The following is a 21,814-nucleotide window of genomic DNA, read 5'->3' as shown; positions in this document are numbered from 1 at the left end:
GTAGATGTAGATTAGGTGTTAGGAAGACATTCTTTACTGTGAGGGTGGTGAGACACTGGCACAGGTTGCCCAGCGAAGTTGTGTGTACCCCCATCCCTGGAAGTGTTCAAGGCTTTGAGCAACCTGGTCTAGTGGAAGGTGTGAGCTCTTGGAACTATTGATCTTTAAGGTCCCTTCCAACCCAAACCATTCTGTAATTCATTCTGTGATTCGACTTCTCTGAGACAAACCACGACTTCTCTGGGAGTGAGTTTATTCCCAATAATTTGCTAAGGATACCACCCTGTCTTGCATCTTCCGAACTCATGGGTTTTGGTTTTTTTTTTGTAGACTACCTTGTTGCTTTAATGTAAAAAATACCGTACCTTTAATATGAGGCCATGAATTTTGGCTCCAGTTCAGCCATCTGCATTTAAGGATCTATGTGTGTATTTTCCTCTTTTCCAGGCAACTCATAAAACACACCCCTACTGCTATGATCGTTCCTGGGTTGTTCCACGTTATGAAGAAGGCTATCTCCAGCTGAAGCGCTTTTACTCTCCTAGTAAGAGCTTCCTCAAAATTGAGCCCAAGTCTGAGACACTAAGCTGTGGCTCCTCCACAGAGGTCCGGGTACACTATATCCTTACTCCAGAGGCCATAGGAGAGCAGAAGAAATTTGTCTTTTACTACCTGGTAAGCTTGCACCTGCCATGCAATGAGGTTGTCACTGGTAATTGTACGGGGGCTGGAGATGGGAACTGTGGTTTCTGTCAGCAGGCTTTAAACGCTTTCCCCATCATCTTTCATATGCTCTTTTTCCACAAAAAGGAAGGTCTGGGTTAGGAGCAGAAGAGTTAAGATGTCCCATTGCCCCCTGGGCGAGCCCTGGGATTCTGCCACAGGGAGACAGAAAGCAGCTGAGCAGGGTGGAGCAGCAGACACAGCTCAGCTGCTCTCCTCTCAGGTTCCCCTTCTTCAAGGTTTGGCTCATGCATAACCTCAGTCACAGCTGAGTTTCTCCTTCTGTTCAGGTGACGGCCAAGGGAATCATTAAGCAATCAGGCACCCACATTCTGGATTTGGACCAGGAAAGTGGTGAGTTCCTCTCCCCTGCCAAATTGTCGCTATCCTGGGAGGCTAGGCAACTGTGGCAGACATACAGGCTGCTTCCATATAAATGGAGGGATCCACATCTACATGTTCCCTAAGATATGGGAAGATTTTGAGCTTTCTTTTCTCTGCCTTCATTTAGGCTTTGCACAGATTTGCTCTAATCCCCTGTGCCAGCTGTCTTTTCTTCTGACACTGCATTTCTGGGACTCCAGTGTTCCTAGAAGACACAGCCTGATGGTCTGTTTTTAGAAGCTGAACCAAAATTCAGCATGCTCAGGCACTGGAAAACAGGACTTGAAACAGGCCTTTTCAGCCAGACAGTAAGACTTATGCATCTCTGTGAGCACCAATCAATCGTACTTGGAGGCCTGGAGTTTCATCATGCCTAGGGCGAAGTTTAGAATGAAGTCAAAACTAGAATTTTGGCTGCTCCAGAGCAGGCTTCCTGTACTTAATTTTTTGCTTTTGTTTTGTTTGCTAGCCAGTGGGGTCTTCTTGCTACAGCTGCCTGTGCAAGCTGATATTGCTCCAGTGGCCCAAGTGCTTGTCTACACCACTGCCCCTAGCAGGGAGGTGATTGCTGATTCAACCAAGTTCAATGTAGAAAAGTGTTTCAGCAATAAGGTAAGTGTGCGTTTCTTGAGGGAGCAGCCATTGGACTGCAGTTGTGGTCAAGCTCACTTATTTAGATTTATCCTGGCTAAGCTAATTTCTTTAGAATTACTTACACTGAACTAACACTGGACAAGCCATCTGTCAATTGTTCTAGGTAGCTTCACTGCCTACTGGTTTGTGTGAGCTTGGAGGAGATCAGCTGTTGGAAAAAAGGTGCTAGCAGGGTCTACACCGGTAAAACCCCTCTTAGCAACTAGTCACAGCCACTGATCTCACAGATGGTCCTGGGCAAGAAAAAATGGGGCTACATGTATTTTGTCATACTGCAACACATGTATTTCACTCCTTTTCACAAAAACATGTTGCAGCAATGAGGTAGCTGCTTGCGGGATAAAAGAGCAAAAATAAAACACTCACAGCCACAATCCAGTGGACAAAGCTAATACTTGTGAGATCTTTCAGCTCGCGCTCATCCTGTCATTTTCATTTCCACTGTATACAAATGGAGATAAACCTTGCTTTGAACTTGCTGAGAAATGCACAGTGGTGCTTCAATAGCAGTTGTGAAACTGAAAGAGTGCAGAACAATAAAGCCTTCTTTCTGTGATCATGGGGACTGTTGTTCTCTTATAACCTCACTTATTCCTTATGCAGAAGAGCAGACTGATGCATGCCTAAGAAGAGAACAACCTCAAAAATTCCTGTTGGGACTTCAGAATAGTAGACAGGACGCTGCTAAAGACAGTCCTTTGCCCTGCTAAAACCCCAGCTAAATGAGTTCTTGAGACTGATGTCCCTGTAGGAGCTTGGTCACCTGAATTTTGTTCATATGTTAAAGGTCGTTAACATACATTAAGGTCTGGGTGCAAGCCAAGTACCAAGTGATTTACATGCTTAGATATGCTTTCCTTTCTGAAAGCATCCCGCATCCAAAGCTGCTGTCAGACAGAATAGGACAGACTTTGGGCTATATCTATGCTAGGCAGTTTCGTAGTAGCAAGTTTGCTACAGCCCTTGTTCTGCCATTTCCTGAAGAATATTGTTTTTGCAGTCTGAAGATCACGAGTCCACCGCGGGAGAGGTGGAGGATGTCAGCAGAAGGCATGCTTTGGTCTTGTTGGGACATGAGGGAGACTGGCAGCTGATGCTGCTTTGTCAGGCAACATGTTTACTCTGAGGATGCTTTGATCGTTGCATGTTAGGGGAGGGTTTGCACTGTGAGGAAAGGGAAGATTTATGCAGGTCAGCCATAGTATGACAAAATCATGTGGGATGGTTATGACAACAACTTCTGCTAGCAAGAGCTTCCAGGGCAGAGGTTGGTACAGGATCATTAGAGTTGTGAGTTAAGTTTTGGAGAAGTCACACAAGTCTGGCAGGTCTCAGCCAACAGGCTGGTTCTTCAGAATCATTACCAGCCAGTAGATACTGCAGTATTGCTCCAGGGCATCACTGCTTCTCATGTTACCAAAAAAATCTGCTAAGCAAGGTCCTTGCAACCCTGTTTTTTCTCCACATACAATATCTGGGTGCAGTACAGAGGCTGGGCCTCGTTCAAGACCATGCCCAGCTGCCTGAAGAGATCTAGCCACAATGTAGGATTATCTCATCACATTCACGGTGGCCATGAAACTCAAAACTGCCTTAAAAATTTATGAACAATTGTGATGCTTGAAGTTGCCAAGAACGGTTAGTGCTGACTCCTGGCATTGCAGGAAGGCAACCCCGCTGTGCAGCAGCACAGAGGGAGTGGGGGGAGGGTGTGTGTGTATCTATGTGTAAGGTTAGAACCAATGCACTCAACTGGAGGGAAAAGTCCTGCAAGGGTAGGGCACCTGTGACATAGCTTTTCCTGTGGCTACAGGTGGATTTAAGCTTCTCTCCTTCTGAAGGCCTGCCTTCCTCTGATGCTCACTTGCTGTTCAGAGCCTCTCCAAACTCCCTCTGCGCTGTCCGTGCTGTGGACAAGAGTGTTCTTCTCATGAAGCCAGAAGCTGACCTGTCACCCAGCTCTGTAAGTGCTTAGTCTGTGGAGCAAGTCAGAGGCTGGTCAAAGCAAGTGCAGCCCAGTGCTGGGGTGGAAACAGTGAACAGACCTTCTTGTCAGTGCTGACACAGGAAAGCTGCCCTGCACTGTTCCTCGTCTTCCTCCAATGGGCAAAAAGATGAGAACTGGGCAGCAGCTGTTTCTTATGGGTTTTGTGCAACTGTAGGGATGGCAATTAGGAAACTCTTTCAAGGGAACTGCTTCTCTTGGCCAGAGCCAAACACTGTTGTGTGCTTGATCATAATTTTTCAGTTATTCTCTCCAGCCATGGATTAACTTTCTTGGAGTAACATCTGGAAGTTGACACTTCCAGGTTTTTATTCCTTTCATGCCAAGCTGCAAACAACAATCCCTGCGTACGGACAAAAAGTACTGCAGATGGGCTGGCCAGTGTCATTTTTTATATATTTAGGCCATAATAACCAGAGTAACATGCTGTCAGTAACAAAAGAGGAAGTATCTCTGACTCCCAAATTCCCATTGCTCCCACCACAAGGAGGACCACAGCAATATGGATGTATGTGCAGTGATGTGACTGTTCTGGTGCTTGCATCCAAATCCCTCAGTTGTGTTTTGTGACAGTGGACACTGAAAATGCCAAATACCCTGGCTCTTTCTGCCTAGGTGTATAACTTGCTGCCAGTGAAGGAACTGCGTAACTATCACCATGGTCCAGACATGCTCTTGGAGGAGCCCCTGGAGAATTGCATCCCCTTGAAGAACATAGTTCTGAATGGGATCACCTATTCTCCCGTAGTGGAGACAAATGAAGAGGACACTTATAGCATCCTAAAGGTACAGCCCTCTTGCATGGTTAGGGAGTGGAGAGGGAGGACTGAGAATACTTAAGCCTTTTGTGGCATGATGCAACGCAGCGAGGGAAGGGTTTATGAATTGGAATAATCCAACACTAATTTCTATCCAGAGGCAAGTTCGGTGAGTCATAAGCTTCACCTGTCTTGCCAGCTTTGCTCTATACTTGGTGGAAAAGGAATCAATCTCGAAGTTTTCTTCTTAAAGGAAAAGCTTTGAGGTTGATTTGGAATGAGGTTCTTGTGGGAGGTAAATAATCCTGTGCCATTACAGTGACCTCAAATAAATCAATATGTCCTTGAGCTGCATCGTAGCCACAGATGTTTCCTTCCAGAGAGAAAACTCTATTATTTACTCTCTGGCTCATCCTGATCCCTGGGCTGGAATTGGACTGGAACCAGTACCCTAGAAACAGAGCGGGTCTACCCTTTGGTGTCTCTGAGCCATTCAGGCACCCAGACCCAAGGCTGAGGGGGATCATCTCAAGGTCCAGCCCACAGACAGTAACAGCTTCTCCTTTCAAGGCAGCATAATACTAATGTCAGGTCTGCTGTGTAAACCTTAATAGGAATCAGTTACAAAAAACCATGTTGGGTTTCTCTCCCATAGGAAATGGGTTTAAAGTTTTTCACAAATACCAAGGTGAGGAAACCTTGGTATTGCAGCACTGAGAATTACATACCTGCAGCAGCTGGCCTTGCATCACCTTCAGCCATGTCTGGACCACCTATGTATGAAATGAGGACAAGCGGTAAAGGAACTGAGTTTTGTTGTCACCTCTGTTCTGAACAGATATCCTGTCTGTATTTTGGTCTGAATACTTCAACAAGAGCTTGGGTTTTGAACTGAACCCTTGGAAGTAGTACTGAATTGGTGGGTTCACAGATTTCAGCTTCTGCATGAGTGTAGGGCTTATCTCTTTTGCTGCACTGTGAAGGTCTACAGACAAGCTTTGATAACTCTGTATTAGAAGTCAGCAGAACCGGGTGGTTTTCAAAGACTCTGGCAGAGCAGGATATTATTCTGCTGCTAAATTCTCTGTTCGCTAGGCTTTTACAGTAGACTTGTTCTCCCAGCTATCACTTAAGGGGTCTCCAATATAGTTTTCAGTTTGTCCCCATTGACTCACCCTTTTTTATGTATGATTAAAACCAGATGACAAAATTTTCAGTGGCAAGTTGGTAGACTTTAGGGGCTTAGAATGGTAAGATGCATTGCAGTCTGAAATGGACCCACCCTATTTCTAAGGGCTATCTTAACTCTTACGCTGTAGCTGTTCGGGCAACAGAACTGGTCGTATCATCCTCCAGAGTCTCACGTTAAGGGGAATATCCTAGAAAATCTGTGTTAGTGTAGCTGGGTAACTGATTCAGAGTTTTTCCTTGGCACGAGAACCTGTGCTTTTGTACATGTCCAGTTTGAAGACCGTTTCAACTTCTTACATGAACTTCTAAGATGCAGGATAAATTTTTTAAAAATTATTTTAAACTGAAATAAGCAGCAGTAAGAAAGCTGACATACCGTGACAGGTAAATATAAGCAAGTCACCTGTCAGCTATGTGATACAGCTCTGATAGCAGCTTTCACTCATGCCCTGAGACTCCTTCTCAGACTCTGGAGGTGCCTGTTGTGCAGGTAGTATGGATACTTGCTAGCTACACAATTGTTACCCAAACACAGAAATTAATTAAGCCAAAGTAAAGATGGTAAAAACTAGAATTCAGATAATAACTTTTCTTCTTTATGGGTTTGGGTGTATTTCTCTTTCTGTTTGTAAAAGCCAAGCAAAACAAGTCCCACTCACCCCATCTTTGTTTTCCAGTTGTTCAAAACCAAATTCAGCTGAAGGCTTATTTTTTACCAAATTTAATCCCAAACTCAGAATATGTTATTGGAAATAGTTTTTCAACACGAAAATTTTGTTTTAGTCAAAAAGTCTTTTTTTAACCTTCCCAAATTCCAACTACGTTTTTTTAGTTTGAGCATCTTCAGCCTAGTTCTTGAGGAGGCTATAACTTTGGCAGGGAGGTGGTTTTCGACACAGTGACCCTACAAAAAACAGTGCAACAGAGGGATACTCCATTGCTAGCTGTCCTGATGGGATGGAAATAATGGAAGGCTAGCCCCTCTGGCTAATAAGCCCTGACCCTGAAGCTTCACTGATGTTGGTACCAGGGCTCACTACAGCCACAGCAAACATCTGCTGCCAGCACAGCTTCCGATTGCCACATAGGTTGCTGCTTTCTCGGTCTGAAGCATGATGCTGATGTAGATCTTGCTTGTTTGGAATTATCAGTAGTTCATTTCTTTTCCGTCTCATCACATTCAGGCATTGAGTCAGATAGATTTTATGCCAGGTCAAGCACTCGTGAAGAAGTGACGGAGACAGTCCGAAAGTATTTCCCAGAAACTTGGATTTGGAGTTTAGTATCTACAAGGTGAGCACCTTAGGGCCAGTTGTTTCTTTTTTAGTAAAACTGGTTTATAAGGTGAAAACATGAATCCCCGCATGTTTGTCAAGACTTTTCAATGCCAAAAAGTCCTTCACTGTTTGCAGAGATTACTTGGCCATCCTGTGAGATGGAATTACCTTCAGCCGTGATTAGGTGTGTCCAAGGAATGGTTGTGGGTCTGGAAGAAGGTGTGGGGTGGTCCTTCAGTAACAGACATACTGTGCCTCAACATTCACACAGGCAGTGCTGTTCAGTGGGTCAAAAGGGGTACAGATAGTCACTAAAATGCCATAAAAATCCTCCTCCTGTCCTTACTCTCTGTGCTTCACCAGCTCTGAGGGAAATGCTGATCTAGATGTGACCATCCCTGACACCATCACCGAGTGGAAAGCCAATGCATTCTGCACTTCGGCAGAGACAGGCTTTGGCTTGTCCCCAACAGTGTCCCTCAGAGCCTTCCAGCCCTTCTTTGTAGAGCTCACCATGCCCTACTCTGTAGTGCGTGGTGAGTCCTTCACACTGAAAGCCACGGTATTCAACTACCTGTCCGCCTGCATCAGGGTAAGGAAATTTTAAATCCTTCTCTGTACTTGTGTACCTTCTTGTACACCTTTTGCCTTCACCTAGCCTTCGTATCTTATCTCTGAGTAGCCTTAGATCCTTCAACCCTGAAATTCTTATGTTGTTCTTCCTATATAGTCCAAATGCAAAACCTACAACTCCAGCTCCCTTCTCCTTTGCTACTGAAGAAATAGCCATTGCTATGGCTTCCTAGCTCCCCAGCTCTTACAATCACGCTTTCCTCATTGCGCCTCTCTCTATAACTGGCAGGTCAGTGTGACTCTGGCTCAGACAACCCATTTCCTGGCTACTCCAGTGGAAAAGGAGGAAGAGTCTCATTGTCTTTGTGAGAATGGGAGGAAAACTGTGGCTTGGCTGGTGACTCCCAAATCTCTAGGTAAAGGTCTCTCCCCTGAAAACTGCAGGGAGAGTTTCTCTGTGCTGTTCCTCCCATTCTTGTGTGAATGAATGAAGAACATGGTCCTGTTTGCACCCAACATAAATGGGTGTTAAAGCAACATAGTTTCCTGGGAAGCACTGCAGCTGAGTGTCTGTCTCATGTGGGGTTATTTTGGAGGCAAAGGCTGGTGGACTCATAGTGACCAAGACTGTGTCTGGCACCACACACAGTACCACCAAGCCTTACAGCCCTTAGACAGCATCTTCTGAAGCCAGAGACATTGCTGGCCAGCAGGGCTGCTCTGTCAGCTCCATTCCTCCCAGAGATTAGACGATTGCCCCATGAGATCTTCATACTTTGTTTTCACTTTGTGAAAACTGTTAGCACATGCTAACAACAGGGTGCTGTGGTAGCAGCTGTGGCGTGCATGCAGGGTAGCAGTGTGCTGAACAGCAGTGGGGCTGGTGAGTCCACCACTGTGGTGTTCCAGGTTATGTAAAAGAGTCATCAAAATAGAGTCACCTTTCCATGGCAGTGCAGCTCGTCTGCTCCAGGATAGCTTCTGATATAGATAGCTATGGTCTTGTGTGAAAGAAGCAGGGCCCAGGTGTGATAGAAAATCCCCATTGTGAGCCTGCAGGTTGGAACTCCTGGAAGCGTGGCAGTGACTCCTGTTGCCTGTTGTTGCTTGGCAGGGCTGGCTGACTCCTGTGTCCCTTGTTCCCTCCAGGACAGGTGGAGTTATCGGTGAGCACTGAGGCGCTGCAGAACCAGCAGCCCTGCGGGAATGTCATTGTGGAGACCCCTGAGAAAGGGCGGAAGGACACGGTCATCAGACAGCTGCTGGTGGAGGTATGTGGGCTGTGGGAAGGGAGAACTGACCTTTCCTAGGGCTAGAGCCTATGCTGTGATGGAATTGGACAGGATGCTAGAAAAAGTCGTCTAGGCTCCCTTTCCCATGAAAGGCTGGACCAGATGATCTTTCAAGGTCCCTTGTAACTTGGGCTGCTCTATGATTCTATGGGATCATTATGCAGTGTGGCATTATGATGGTCTTACATCATTGTTATACTTTGGCACAGCTGCATAAAGACTACAGGTTAATAATGGCGTGCAGTGTTTCTCCCAGTATGCTAGACTTTCCCTATCCCCTACTGGAGCAGGACTCCTACTCCAGTCCATCCTTCCCTTTATCTCCTACCTGTCACCTCCTATTCCAATACACTCTCTTTACACCCTCTTTCCTCCTTTTGAGACACCCCTAGTAAGTTTGCCAGTCAGCACATGCCGCCTCTCAGCAGTTGAGTGGCCAAGCTGTGGCCAGCCTCTTACGCTGAGCGTTGTGCAGTTCTGGTATGCTACCGTAGCGTGGCACCAGGATGAAGGTCAGGCATTCACAAGCACCTGTGGGAGTTTGATGCCTGTAGAGAAGTCCCCTCAAAACTCCAGTTATTATAACAGTCCATGAAAACGTGTTAGAATTTTACAGCTTATCCATTGCCTGTGGCAAGAAGAGTCACTGATGTGATGTGGTACAGAAGGAAATTATATAGGGCAGCATTGCACATCCTTTACAGGAAAATGCTAATTTATTGTACTGGGTGTGGTAATCTGGCAGGTAGATTGTATGTTCTTAGCTTTTCTCTGTATCATAAAACCCCTTAATGTTTGCCTACTATTTTCTATGGTATCAGTAGTGTCACCAGATATGACAGTGTACATCTTCCCTTTCTATTATTAACATAATATTAGCAAACTGTTAGAATAATGTCTATTTCTGCCCCCCACAAACATCCACAGCTTTATGATAAATAGCACTGCAGGCGTCTCCTCAGGACAGCCTTCCAGAGCTACTGTGAGCTTTTGTTAACAAAAGCACTTGCTGTAATGCTGCAGTACCTTTTGTTACAAGGATGTTAACTATCTCTCGCTGTGTACAATAGTTGCAGGTCATCCATGTGATAGTCCTGCAGTGTTCTCCTCTTCCTGCTCTTCCTCCACATACAACACCCGTCACTTAGGATCATATTCTTTTATTTGCTTAAATTATTATTTCAGAGCTCTCTATTTCAGGGATTGTTAATGACTGCCTCTCCTTCTTCAGTTCATTCACTTTTCACATATCCCTTTGCCCTTGTTAAGGATTGCTCTGTCTGTATTTCCTGTCTCACTAACTTGTCACCTCTCTTGTTTTCCTTCATCCCACCCAAGCCTGAAGGAGTTGAGAAGGAAACAGTTCAGAACTCTGTGCTTTGTGTGAAAGGTAAAGCCCGCTCTCTCCACCCTTTCCATTTGCTCCTGTGTGGTTTGATGGGTGGGATGTGCCTGGAGGAGGAAGATAGTGCTGCCTTTATCATATTCCAGATAGGCTGGTTTTTTTAGGTAATCAAAACATGCCCCATCAGTTGGGAGCCTGAGATGTAAGAGAGAAGAAAGCCCTAGAGAATGGACCATCCTGGCTAAGCATCAGGGTATGAGTTAGGACAGATTTAGCATGACTGCATCCCTGCTTTCTTGTATGCTAACACTGGAGTTACAAGTGCTGTCTCCTGTTTTCTAGTGCACCCAGGAAAAGTAGACATGCAATCTCCAGTGCCTAACAGTGGCTGGGGCTGGTTTCATGCAGGGATTGCCTTATAGCCAGGGAAAAACGAAGTGACTGAAGTCAGGGCATTTCTAATAGGAAGCGTTCCTGTTGTTTCACTGTGGCTCCCTCCCCTTGGGACTGCACTGAAGCTGTTTAAGACTTGTTTCTCTCTCAGGAGCGCCTGTGAAAGAGAAGTTTTCCCTGTTGCTACCCTCAAATGTGGTACAAGACTCAGGCAGAGCATATTTCTCAGTGCTGGGTGAGTGAGCAGCCTGGCAGAAGAACCATATGCTGTTTTTATCTCTGTGTTGGCCTCCTACCTCACAGCTTTTTCTTCTGGTTTCCAGCACACCTCACTCCTGTCTCATCTCTTCTGTCTTGAGCATCTTCCCTTCCAGTTGTGCTCTTCCTTTTCCCGTTTCTGCATGTCCTTTTATTCAGAGTTCTCTTCTAGTTTCCTAAATTTTCTCTCATTTACCTTTTTCCATTTTCTTTGATGTTCTGTTTCATTCAAGGATCTTTATAGATCCAGATTTTTTTTGTGTTTCTCTGCCATCTTCTGCTTCTCTCATTCAGTATCTCCCTCTGATTCTGATAGCCAGCTCTGAGTATTATTAATATCCCTCTGCTATTTCCTGCTTCCCAGGTGACATCATGGGCACTGCCATGCAGAACCTGCACCAGCTCCTGCAGATGCCGTTTGGCTGTGGGGAGCAGAACATGGTCCTGTTTGCACCCAACATCTACGTCCTGGACTACCTGAACAAGACAGGGCAGCTGAGTGAGGAGGTCAAATCCAAGGCCATCGGATACTTAGTGAGCGGTGAGCTGGGACATGGCTTTTGCTTCTGCTTTGGCTTTTTTCCAGATCCTACCTGGGATGGTTCCGTCAAATGTTGGCCAGACATGGAAAGAGAGCTTCTGTCATACACAGATGTCTCTGCTGTGTGCCTGAGAAGGCCCTTCACTGCTTTTTCCTTTATAGTTTTCTGTTACTTAAGCATTAGAGTACCTGATCATTGCACCCACTTTTCTCTGCTCCGTCTTGGGTTGCAATGCAGTGCAGAGCTGTCAGATGACCTGCTACAGTGACTTGTCTGTTGTCATCAACATGTCCTGCCTTCTTTCTGAAGAACAGCAGGTGTTGCTTGTCCTCATGCAGTGCAAGCAGTGCGTGGAGGTGGGGATGTAACGGTACTTCTTATTAGCTAGGATAGGACTGACCTACTCTTCTCTCTTTTGCCTTCACTGATACAGCTGTTTTTCTGTTTCCCCTTCCCTCAGCAGACTTTCTTTGGCATCTGAATTTTGCTTTAACTCTCCATATGCAGGTTATCAGAGGCAGCTGAACTACAAGCACCCAGATGGCTCTTACAGTACCTTTGGACCACGTTATGGACAGCAGGGGAACACCTGGTGAGATTTCAATGTTGCCTATGCCTCCCCTATATGCTTTTCTTTCTCACCTGCACATTTATAATAAATGCTGCATGACAGTAATGCTGTTGCAGACCAGCAGTCTTTCCAGTGGTCCCTGCACTGCCTTCTATTTGATGAAATAGGTTGCATCAGCCAGTTATGTAGCTGAAGCACATCCTCCCACCAGCAGGCATGAGGACCATGGCAGAAAAGAAGGAAATGGAGATAAATCAGGGAAAAAGCATAGCAGGGATTTCACATCCTGACTGAGAAGGGCTGAAGAGTTGCAGTGGCAGCTCTTCTAGACTAGCATCTGCTGAGAAGGCTGCTGGGAAAGGTGTTTCTAGATAAGTGGAAAGGATGATAATCCAACAGCAGTACTGTATGTTTTATTCCAAGAATGTTTGTGTGTTACTAAGCAAAGGCAGCCTGGAGGACTGTATGTGTTGCCTATGCGTCTTACTGAAAAGTTTTGTTTCAGCATATCATTGTCATACATTTTCAACTTTAGGTAAGGATAAGAATGGATGATTTAATCACCTTTGGTTTGCTTTTAGTTTCTGAAACAGTACTTGGCTCCTGATGGTATGTTGGCTTCTCCATAATTGTTTGTAACAACTCTAGCAAAAACTCTTTTGACATGTTCTTCTTTACTTTTAAACTCTGAGGAGTTCTGGGAAACCCATGAGGCATGGATTTCTAGTGCAAGAGTCCTGTCAGTAGATCCATGAGCTAACAGGGATTTAATTATTCTACATTGTCATTTTGAGTACTATTGTTACTCAAGTGTTGAGCTAACTGGCATGCAATTCTCTACTTTTTCCCAAGAGATTTTTTTCAGATATAGTTCAACAATCACTGTCCTTCAAACTGTAGCCTCAACACAGAGGGATCACAGAGTTTGTGGTCCAAGAGAGGGACAAGAGATCAAGGTAGGAAGCAGGTTTTTGAATGATTTTTTGAGGTGAAGATATAAAATGTATGTGATCTGACTAATTGGCCCACAGTTCCCCAGGCCTTCTTGCCTTTCTCCAGAAAAATGATGTCCACATGGGCCCTGTCACCTGAGATGAACACAAGGCCTGCTCAGGCTTCCACATTGCTCTTTCTTCCTTTCAGGCTCACGGCCTTTGTCCTCAAGTCCTTTGCCCAGGCCCGGCCTCACATCTTCATAGATGAGAAGCACATCCAGGATGCTTTGGTCTGGCTGTCTTACAAACAGAAGGAGAATGGCTGTTTCCACAGTTCTGGGACACTCCTGAACAATGCCATGAAGGTAACGTGTCCACCTGGTTGGTTTTTTGTGAGGCTAGAACTCAACCATAAGTCAGATGGGTCCAGCTGAGCTTCTCGAGCATACAGGCAGACGGGAAATTCCCACGTCAATGGCAAGCACTAGGGAGTCAGACGGCATTCGGTATGATTGCCACGATAGGAAGGAGAACAAAGTCTAACCTGCACTTTGGAAGTGGTATTGATACCTCCACATCAGCTGCAAGGGGGAAGAGGCAAGCTAAGAGTCTACAATGCAGGATAAAGTATTCCCACTGGAGTGGGAGAAAAGACTGAAGGTAAGAAGCTAGGTGGGGTCACCATCTACCTTTGTGTTTCCCTGCAGGGAGGCGTGGACAACGAGGTGTCACTGACGGCCTACATTACTATCGCATTGCTGGAGATCCCTCTGCCTATAACTGTACGTGGCTGCACCCTATTCTTCAGTCAGTTATGTTGTGTCAGTCTATGACGACACAGTACAGCCTAGAATTTGCTCCAAATTGCAAAAAGGACTGGGTTGTTGAGCCCTGTGTTAAAAGAATCATGAGCTGTCAATTTTGGCATTTCTGGAACACATTGTACCCTACATGTTCCTAGACCTCATTCTGGCAGACGCCTCCTCAGAGTTCATGGGAATGATGTGCCATTAGTAAGGCAAAACCCTAATTTCTCCCCAGACTTCTAATCAGAGGTTATCTCTCCCCAGCACTCAGTGGTGCGTAATGCTCTCTTCTGCCTGGAAACAGCAGCAGATGAGAAAGAAAACCACGTGTACACCAAGGCTCTGATGGCATATGCCTTCTCCCTGGCAGGCAAGGAGGACAAGCGGAAGGCATTGCTTGGCTCACTTGAAAAGGAAGCTGTGAAAAAGGGTGAGTGCTCCAGGCGGGACATCTCTTTCACTGGCATAAGATCTTCCCTTGAGAAAAAAATGCCTTTGGCTGGTGGGGCAATGGCTGTAGGAACTGGCTTGTGTGGGTAGGGAAAGGTGGAGGGAGAGGAAAGACTTGTGCAAAGGGGTTGCATTTTTGAGAGCTCCCTCTCAGTGCCCAGTCCTACTTCTGTGCTCCAAGGGAGTTCATCAGGAAGCACCAGGCACCATCCCCACCAGTGCTGCACTAAAGGATAGCTCTGCTAGCATCTCTCCTCAGTCAGCTCCTCTTGCCGCACCACGCACTGCTTAGCAAAGGCTTAGCCATGTTTATGGCCACTCCTTCCTCCAGTGCATGTGCTCAACAGAGAACAAAGTTGGCCGTGCACGGCACAAGACATGATAGATCAGAGATGAGCTGGTTGTGTTGAGAGAGAAAACAAACATGCACCTCATTTTGGAGGCCTTAGCATAAGTTCTAAGTCTTGCAGGAAATCACGTAATGACTCGGAAGCGCCCTGCCAGAGTCAGGCCGGACAGTGGGTTTGCCCGAGCATTGGGTAGCAGGGTTGTGAAGGAAGAATGGCCAGCACCTTTTGCCTTCTCTGCCTGCAGGTTGACTGTCAAGCCCTGGTCACATTCTTTGGGTCATTTTGCCTCACAGAGCTTGTCACTGCCCAATGCCGGCAGCTTGACTCAACAAGGGAAGCAGTGCCAGCCTGGTGCTCTGCTGGTGCTCAAGCCCATGAATGTCTGTGTGAATCTGGAGTCTAGGACAAAGCGGTCTCAGCGGTCTCAGACTAGTCGCAGCAAGCAGAGAGCTGTCTAACACTTCCCATTTCATCCCACATGACAGATGCGTCCTGGAGGCTCCGTCCTCCCAGCTGGCCTGGCAGCAGACTAAGGACTCCCTTGCAATAATTACTACTAACTGCTTGTTGTCTTGTCTCCACGCTCCCTGCCTCCTGGAAAGATGGGTCTGTTCATTGGCAGCGGCCTGGGAAAGAGCCAGAGGTTGATCTCCCGTACTATCGCCACCGAGCTCCCTCTGCCGAAGTGGAGATGACAGCCTACGTGCTGCTTGCTCACCTCACCACGCAGCCAGCACCTTCCCAGGAGGAGCTGTCATTCGCATCTCTCATTGCAAAGTGGATCAGCGGTCAACAGAACCCCAACGGAGGCTTCTCCTCCACCCAGGTGAGCCGCTTCCCTCCTGCGACCTCACACATCAACGTCAGAAGACGAGAAGTGCCGGAGACCCAGGTGGGAGCACAGTAAGGTTTGCCAGGGCAGGGGCTGTTGCCCTGCGGTATTTACCATGGTTGCCACATCCCCAAGAGGCTAGAGGCCAGTATCTCAGGTAACGCTTCTGGAAATGACGGATGCTTTGATTAATGACCTGGTTTTCCTGACACAGTGGGGCAGGACAGTAGGGACACAAGGGACGTGTGTCTGTGCCACTGGAGAGGGCTCCCACTGCAGTGCGTCGGTGCCCGTGAAGTTGCTGCTTCACCCTGTGGCAAGGGAGTGAAGGCTCCGCAGTGCTCCGTGCCAGGGAGCTGGGGGAACATGCAGCTGCTGTGCAGAGGACACAGGAAGGGAACGGGAATGCCCCAAAGCTGCTCTTCTCCTCTGTCCTTTCTACTTAAAACTGGAGAAAGTGAAGAATGGAGGGGAGGGTGCCTGATGACAGCAAAGGGCAGGCTGTGGGAGGACAGGCTGTGGAAAGGCTGACTGCATCCCCCTGGGAGCTGGGACCCGTCTCTTTCAGGACACAGTGGTGGCTCTCCAAGCCTTGTCCCTGTACGGAGCCGTCACCTATGCCAAGAGCGGAGCGGCCTCCAAAGTGACCCTGCGATCTGGAGGGGACTTTCAACAGGACTTCCAAGTGGATCCCACAAACCGGCTGCTGCTCCAGCGTGTGCCCCTGCCCCAGGTGCCAGGGGAGTACAGCACCGAGGTGTCTGGCGAAGGATGCGTCTACCTGCAGGTGAGGGGGATGGGGGCAGGTGCCATCCTAGGAGGGGAGCGCCTCACCAGGCAGCAGCCAGGGAGAGGGCAGAGGGGCAAGAGAGAGGGGAGAAGTGGGAGGGAATGCTCTGGGAGAGGGAAGAGGGCAAGGAGAGTAGAGATGGAGAAATCGTGGGAGGGAAAGAGGGAAGGATCTGCACCGTGGAGGTGTTGTGAGAAAGGGTGAAGTGGGGAGCCTGGATGGGGAGAGGACGGTCTCTCTCACACGGTGAGCATGCAGGCACACACGCTCACACAGAGCCGCTGGCTTTCCTCTAGACAAGCCTGAGGTACAATGTGCAGCCCGCGCAGGAGGATGCACCCTTCACGCTTCATGTGTACACAACCCCAGAGACATGTGCGGACTCCAAAGCTCACAAGGTCTTTGACATAGGCATAAATGTCAGGTGAGTCTGTGGGTCTGAGCCTTCCTGAGACGCCATGGCAGCTGAGTTCTGGTGAGCTGGTTTGGAAGGCCTGGAGAAGCAGTGCAACCCTTTGAAAAGTGGGCAGGGAGCAGCTGGGCTGGGAGGAGAGACTGTGGAGGAAGGACATGTCCTGCAGTGGTGGAGCTGTGTGGGCAGCCAGGGGCTGGGCAAGGGAGAGGCTGCGTAGGTGACTAGGAGACCCCGGCATAGCTGGAGAAGAAGGTGCTGGACCGCTAGGACGTGGTGGGTGCCGAGTGTTACAGAAAAGTTGGAAATGCCCCCAGCAGTGCCCCCCACTTTGGCTTGAGGTGCACTGAATCTTTGTTGCTTGGTTCCTCAGTTACACCGGGGAGCGCAATGGCTCCAACATGGTGATTGTTGATGTGAAGATGCTGTCAGGATTCATCCCTGTGAAGTCTTCCGTGAGGAAGGTAGGATGCTGTTTGTCAAACAAGCTACATCCAGCTGCTTATATTCAAGACACCTTCCAAGTGTCTATAGCAAACCAGAGGGCTTCAGGGTTGGAATGAGCTTGATCTCGCCACTGTCATCTGCCTATTTGCCTTGTACAGTGCTCTCTTTTCAGACCTGCCTTAAGGCCAGCACAAGGGGAGACAATATGATGAATCTAGGAAAAATAGATTAAGTAACTTTTTCTTTGGACTGATGGTGCGCCCTTTTATCACTGTGTTCCAGTAGCTCCCTAGAAGCACTGTTTGCATAGGACATTCAAAAGTAGTGCTGTTTTATTTTTCCCTCTGCTGATCTGACAACACCTTATAGCATTGTAACTGTTTAGGTCTTGGGTCACTATTTGACATGCTACACAGGTGCATGGTTGGGAAAATAAGGGCAATCATACGACACTGCAGAACTAGCAAGTCAGAAGGCATGGATTTTCATAGAATTGTTTCATCACTGCTTGAAGCAGTGCTCAGTCCCTGCTGAGTTAGGCTGTACTTTGTCAGCCAGGATGGTGAAGGGAAGGTCTGGGGACTGTGAAATCTAGCAGCACACCAAAGAGGCAGTTCCATGCTGCTCACTTAGTTCCCTGAGTACCCTGAGCAGCACACCAAAGAGAGAGTTCCATGCTGCTCACTTAGTTCCCTGAGTACCCTGGTGTCTCATCCACAGTACATCCCATCTGTAGGGCTGTGCAAGGGGCACAGGGACACCAAACTCAATGGTAAAATCTTGGTCTTCTTTCTCCAGCTGGAAAGCCACCGCATTATTGAACGCACAGAGCTGAGTACCAACCATGTCCTTGTATATCTGGAAAAGGTGAGTTTCCACCTAGGGTGAGGACGGGTCAGAAATACAGGCTTTGGGACATACGGTGACATGGGGGAAAAGACCGGGGACTCAAAACTACCACAGCTCTGCAAAGAATAGGACTGAATCTCATACTGACTCTTGCTGACCTTTCAGACTTACTGGTACTTTCCTCCCAGCCCTCAGCAGGCTTTCCTCCGACCCCACAGACAGATCATGCCCCGACCCCCCCACCAGCCAGAGCCTCCCCCAGCGTGGGGAAAGGCCCCAGGGTTCCCCCTTGCCCCTCAGCCAGGCCTGCAGCCCCCCAGGCCCAGCACGGGGGCAGGGGAGAGCGAGGGAGCCCGGGGCAGTGCGGGGCTGCCCCTCAGCCTCCACCACTTCCCTTCCCCAGCTGGGCAGCGAGACCCTCAGCTTCTCCTTCGCGGTGGAGCGGGACATCCCCGTGCAGGGCCTGAAGCCAGCTCAGGTGAAGGTCTATGACTACTATGAGACAGGTGAGTGTGGGGCTGGGGGTGCCCGTGGGACCGAGGGTGGGCAGTGGGCTGCGTGAAGGGGCACGGGAGCTGTGGGGACCCGCAGCTGTCCCTGGCCCGGGCCATCTCCCGTCCCCCCCATGCGAACATGGAGATGGTGAGCAGGTCTGGGTGGTGGTGACTCTGCGGGGATCCCTGCGTGGCTGCTCCTCACAGCAGAGCTGCTGTGCAGCCGTCCATCCTCCCCGGGGAGAGGGTGGAGGAAGCCAAACCCCCAGCCCTCCCACCGTGGTGCCTCCGAGGCCGGCCCTGCCTCGCCACAGAGAGGAGCCATCCCATGGGGCAGAGCTGCAGGTGCCGGGGGTCCCGTGTTCAGGTCTGGCCCCAGAGCACAGCCGTGCCCTTGCTCCCAGCCAGTCCTGCTGCTCCTTGTGCCTCTGCTGTCCTGGATGCTGCTCCAGGGTGGCGGTGACCCAGTTGTCCCCACCCCACCCCAGGGTGTGCTGGGAGAAGGTGCCTGAGCAGCCCTTGGGCACGCTGGAGTGGAGACCTGATGGGGCTGCCAGCGCCGGGTGGCTCTGCCTTGCTGGGTGGCCTCTGGCCGTGGCAGTGGCTGGGGCTCCCTCCCACCCAGCTGGGATCTCTGGGGGCAAAGCTGGGGGTGGTGGCGGCAGCCTGCCGTGTGGCCTGGGAGGAGCATCTCTCTGGCACCCATCCCTCTACCAGGGCATCAAGGGGCTCTGACAGCCCGCTCTCTCCCTTCCATTCTGTTTTCCAGACGAATTTGCCACACAGGAGTACAGCGCTCCCTGCGCCACAGGTAGGGTGCACAGGAATAACTGAGATGTTGCAGCATGGGCTATTGCAGGTTGTCTCCAATGAGAGTCATTGCAGACCTTGGGTCTCCTCAGCCTGTGTATCTTCTCAGCTTTCATCTCCATGGTCCGTTGCAGTCTGTAGGCACGCCTCGGTGCAGCGGGGAAGGGCAAGGCCACCTGATGTCCTGTGTCCGATCGGACGCAGCTTTCGTTTTGGTTCACTGAGAAGGGCAATCCCAGCGTCACTGCCTTCACTCACACAGAGACACTTGTCTTTACCTCTGTCCGTGTGTCACATTGTACAAACAACACTGAAATCCCCTTGGGACTGAATACCACACTCAGCCTTTCGTGTCTCTGCCCTTTTCAGGGCCACATTTGCAATGCTGCAGCCACAGAAGGCTACATGCATCTTGGTGAAGTTTTGATGTTACTCACGTCTTAGGTGGGGACCTTTCAAATTCTGCCCTGGGCTGCTTTTTGCCTTTCTTTGGGAAGTCCAGGTGCTGAGAGAGAATGTGTACTAGGGTAGCTCATGTATCTCCAGTATGAATCTGCCTCCCTTCCCCTCTTTGTAGCATGGATATCTTGAACATGTCCAGCCATTCCCATTCTGTTATGTGCCTGCAACTGGGTATTTTTAGGTGAAGCAGTTTCCCAAGTTTTAACAGGGCTTTAACTCACATAACCACCAGAACACAGAGAAGATGTCCAGGGCTCTGGACACTGCTTCACCAGGACACTTGCCTCTCTCTGTCTTTTTCCCACCTCCAGCCAAGGCTGAACAGGGAAATGTCTGAAGAGCACATCTTGTCTGGGCCTTGCTGGATCAGCTCGCGTGTCTCTGCCCCTAGAAGATCTTCTTGTTGAGGGGGGGCTACTGAAATGTTAGAGAAGGACACCTCAACAGCAAAAAGAAAGTAAAACTATAAATAAATTAAGTCTTGATTCTCATCAGATGACTCTGGCCTTATTTTTGGTACTGTGTCTTGTGTCTCCCTCCATCCACAGCTCAGACTCCGTGATGGCCTGAGATTTAAATCCAGAGCCATCCATGGCAAGGTGGTGTTTGGCAGCTCCTCAGGAATACCAGAAAGCAGACAGCTTTTGGCAGTGAGGAGGTTTGTCTCCAGGAGGAGAGGAAATCCTACCTGATCCATTACACGCTGGAAGCTTGGCTCCCTGCCTCTAAAAGCGAGTGTTTTCTGCAAGATAATCCTTGAACATAAACCTCTGATCGCACATTGCCTTTGATCTCACTGTGAACTCACTGCCATGAGCTGGAAGGACAGTGTGAGCCTGTCCAATCTGATCTTTCATGGCAAGCCAGATAGAAGTGAAGGGAAGACCTGTGAACTTTCCCATTCTGTTGGTGAAGATATTGCTTGTTTCTAAACAGTTGAAGTGAAATCAGAGAGGGACTGGGAACTTAACAGTGTCATTCATAGAATGGTAGAATTGTTTAGGTTGGAAAAGACCTTCAAGATCATAGAGTCCAACCATCCACTTAGCACTGCCGAGTCTACCACTAAGCCATATCCCTAAGCACCGCATCTACATGTCTTTAAACATCTCCAAAGATGGTGATTCCACCACCTCACTAGGCAGCCTGTTCCAGTGCTTGGCAACCCTTTTGATGAAGAAATTTTTCATAACACCCAATCTAAACCTCCCCTGGTACAACTTGAAGCCATTTCCTCTTGTCCTATTGCTTGTTACTTGGGAGGAGAGACCAACACTCACCTGCCTACAACCTCCTTTTGGGTATTGTAGAGAGCAATAAGGTCCCCCCTGAGCCTCCTTCTCTCCAGGCTAAACAACCCCAGTTCCCTCAGCGCTTCTCATAAGACTTGTGCTCTAGACCCTTCACCAGCTTCGTCGCCCTTCTCCGGACACGCTCCAGCACCTCAAGGTCTTTCTTGTAGTGAGGGGCCCAAAACTGAACACGGTATTCAAGGTGTGGCCTCATCAGTGCTGAGTACAGGGAGAAGATCACCTCCCTGGTCCTGCTGGCCACACTGTCTCAGATACAGGCCAGGACACTATTGGCCTTCTTGGCCACCTGGGCACACTGCCGGCTCATGTTCAGCTGGCTGTTAACCAACACCGCCAGGTCCTTTTCCCCCAGGCAGCTTTCCAGTCACTCTTCCCCAAGCCTGTAGTGTTTCATGGGGTTGTTGTGACCCAAGTGCAGGACCTGGCATTTCTCCTTGTTGAACCTCATACAATTGGCCTTGGCCCATTGATCCAGTCTGTCCAGATCTCTCTGCAGAGCCTTCCTACCCTCAAGCAGATCAGAACTCCCCCCTCCAACTTGGCATTGTCTGGAAATTTCCTGCGGGTGCACTCGATCCCCTTGTCCAGATCATTAATAAAGATGTTAGACAGAACTGGCCCCAGTACTGAGCCCTGGGGAACACCACTGGTGACCGGTCACCAACTGGATGTAACTCCATCCACCCCAACTCTTTGGGCCTGGCCATCGGCCAGTTTTTTAACCAGCGAACAGTACATCCATCTGAGCCATGAGCAGCCAGTTTCTCCAGGAGAATGCTGTGGGAGATGGTGTCAAAGGCCTTTCTAAAGTCTAGGTAAACAACACTCACAGCCTTTCCCTTGTCCACTAAGCAGGTCACCTTGTCATAGAAGGAGATCAGGTTAACGAAGCAGGACC

At 48.7% G+C, this 21,814-nt stretch overlaps 2 protein-coding genes across 4 annotated transcripts in view; one reads left to right on the top strand and one right to left on the bottom strand.

Annotated features, from left to right (window-relative positions):
* A2M (alpha-2-macroglobulin) overlaps nucleotides 1-20,319 on the top strand; it is a 30,792-nt gene extending 10,473 nt beyond the window's left edge. Inside the window, exons 12-36 of one of the 2 annotated variants that reach the window (XM_037388389.1) lie at nucleotides 448-675; nucleotides 1,014-1,077; nucleotides 1,577-1,719; nucleotides 3,575-3,724; nucleotides 4,382-4,552; nucleotides 5,180-5,321; nucleotides 6,900-7,008; nucleotides 7,356-7,584; nucleotides 7,855-7,981; nucleotides 8,715-8,836; nucleotides 10,196-10,247; nucleotides 10,747-10,830; nucleotides 11,218-11,394; nucleotides 11,903-11,987; nucleotides 13,110-13,266; nucleotides 13,609-13,683; nucleotides 13,972-14,137; nucleotides 15,110-15,333; nucleotides 15,908-16,126; nucleotides 16,426-16,553; nucleotides 16,915-17,005; nucleotides 17,787-17,855; nucleotides 18,241-18,343; nucleotides 19,101-19,142; nucleotides 20,152-20,319. In XM_037388389.1, the coding sequence (XP_037244286.1) occupies nucleotides 448-675; nucleotides 1,014-1,077; nucleotides 1,577-1,719; nucleotides 3,575-3,724; nucleotides 4,382-4,552; nucleotides 5,180-5,321; nucleotides 6,900-7,008; nucleotides 7,356-7,584; nucleotides 7,855-7,981; nucleotides 8,715-8,836; nucleotides 10,196-10,247; nucleotides 10,747-10,830; nucleotides 11,218-11,394; nucleotides 11,903-11,987; nucleotides 13,110-13,266; nucleotides 13,609-13,683; nucleotides 13,972-14,137; nucleotides 15,110-15,333; nucleotides 15,908-16,126; nucleotides 16,426-16,553; nucleotides 16,915-17,005; nucleotides 17,787-17,855; nucleotides 18,241-18,343; nucleotides 19,101-19,142; nucleotides 20,152-20,165 (3,171 nt within the window). In that variant the 3' untranslated portion in view covers nucleotides 20,166-20,319. Of the gene's footprint in view, nucleotides 1-447; nucleotides 676-1,013; nucleotides 1,078-1,576; nucleotides 1,720-3,574; nucleotides 3,725-4,381; nucleotides 4,553-5,179; nucleotides 5,322-6,899; nucleotides 7,009-7,355; nucleotides 7,585-7,854; nucleotides 7,982-8,714; nucleotides 8,837-10,195; nucleotides 10,248-10,746; nucleotides 10,831-11,217; nucleotides 11,395-11,902; nucleotides 11,988-13,109; nucleotides 13,267-13,608; nucleotides 13,684-13,971; nucleotides 14,138-15,109; nucleotides 15,334-15,907; nucleotides 16,127-16,425; nucleotides 16,554-16,914; nucleotides 17,006-17,786; nucleotides 17,856-18,240; nucleotides 18,344-19,100; nucleotides 19,143-19,914; nucleotides 20,100-20,151 lie in introns of those variants that run through there. The other variant, XM_037388391.1, reaches the window with a different exon arrangement.
* The window catches only part of LOC119148362 (alpha-2-macroglobulin-like), a 52,372-nt gene continuing 41,467 nt past the window's right edge, over nucleotides 10,910-21,814 (bottom strand). Inside the window, exon 34 of one of the 2 annotated variants that reach the window (XM_037388395.1) lies at nucleotides 10,910-10,980. In XM_037388395.1, coding sequence (XP_037244292.1) covers nucleotides 10,925-10,980 — 56 coding nt within the window. In that variant the 3' untranslated portion in view covers nucleotides 10,910-10,924. Of the gene's footprint in view, nucleotides 10,981-16,353; nucleotides 16,420-21,814 lie in introns of those variants that run through there. The other variant, XM_037388396.1, reaches the window with a different exon arrangement.

The sequence above is a fragment of the Falco rusticolus genome, chromosome 5, assembly GCF_015220075.1.
Source record: "Falco rusticolus isolate bFalRus1 chromosome 5, bFalRus1.pri, whole genome shotgun sequence".
Taxonomy (NCBI): domain Eukaryota; kingdom Metazoa; phylum Chordata; class Aves; order Falconiformes; family Falconidae; genus Falco; species Falco rusticolus.
This window is presented reverse-complemented; position numbering and strand designations above follow the sequence as displayed.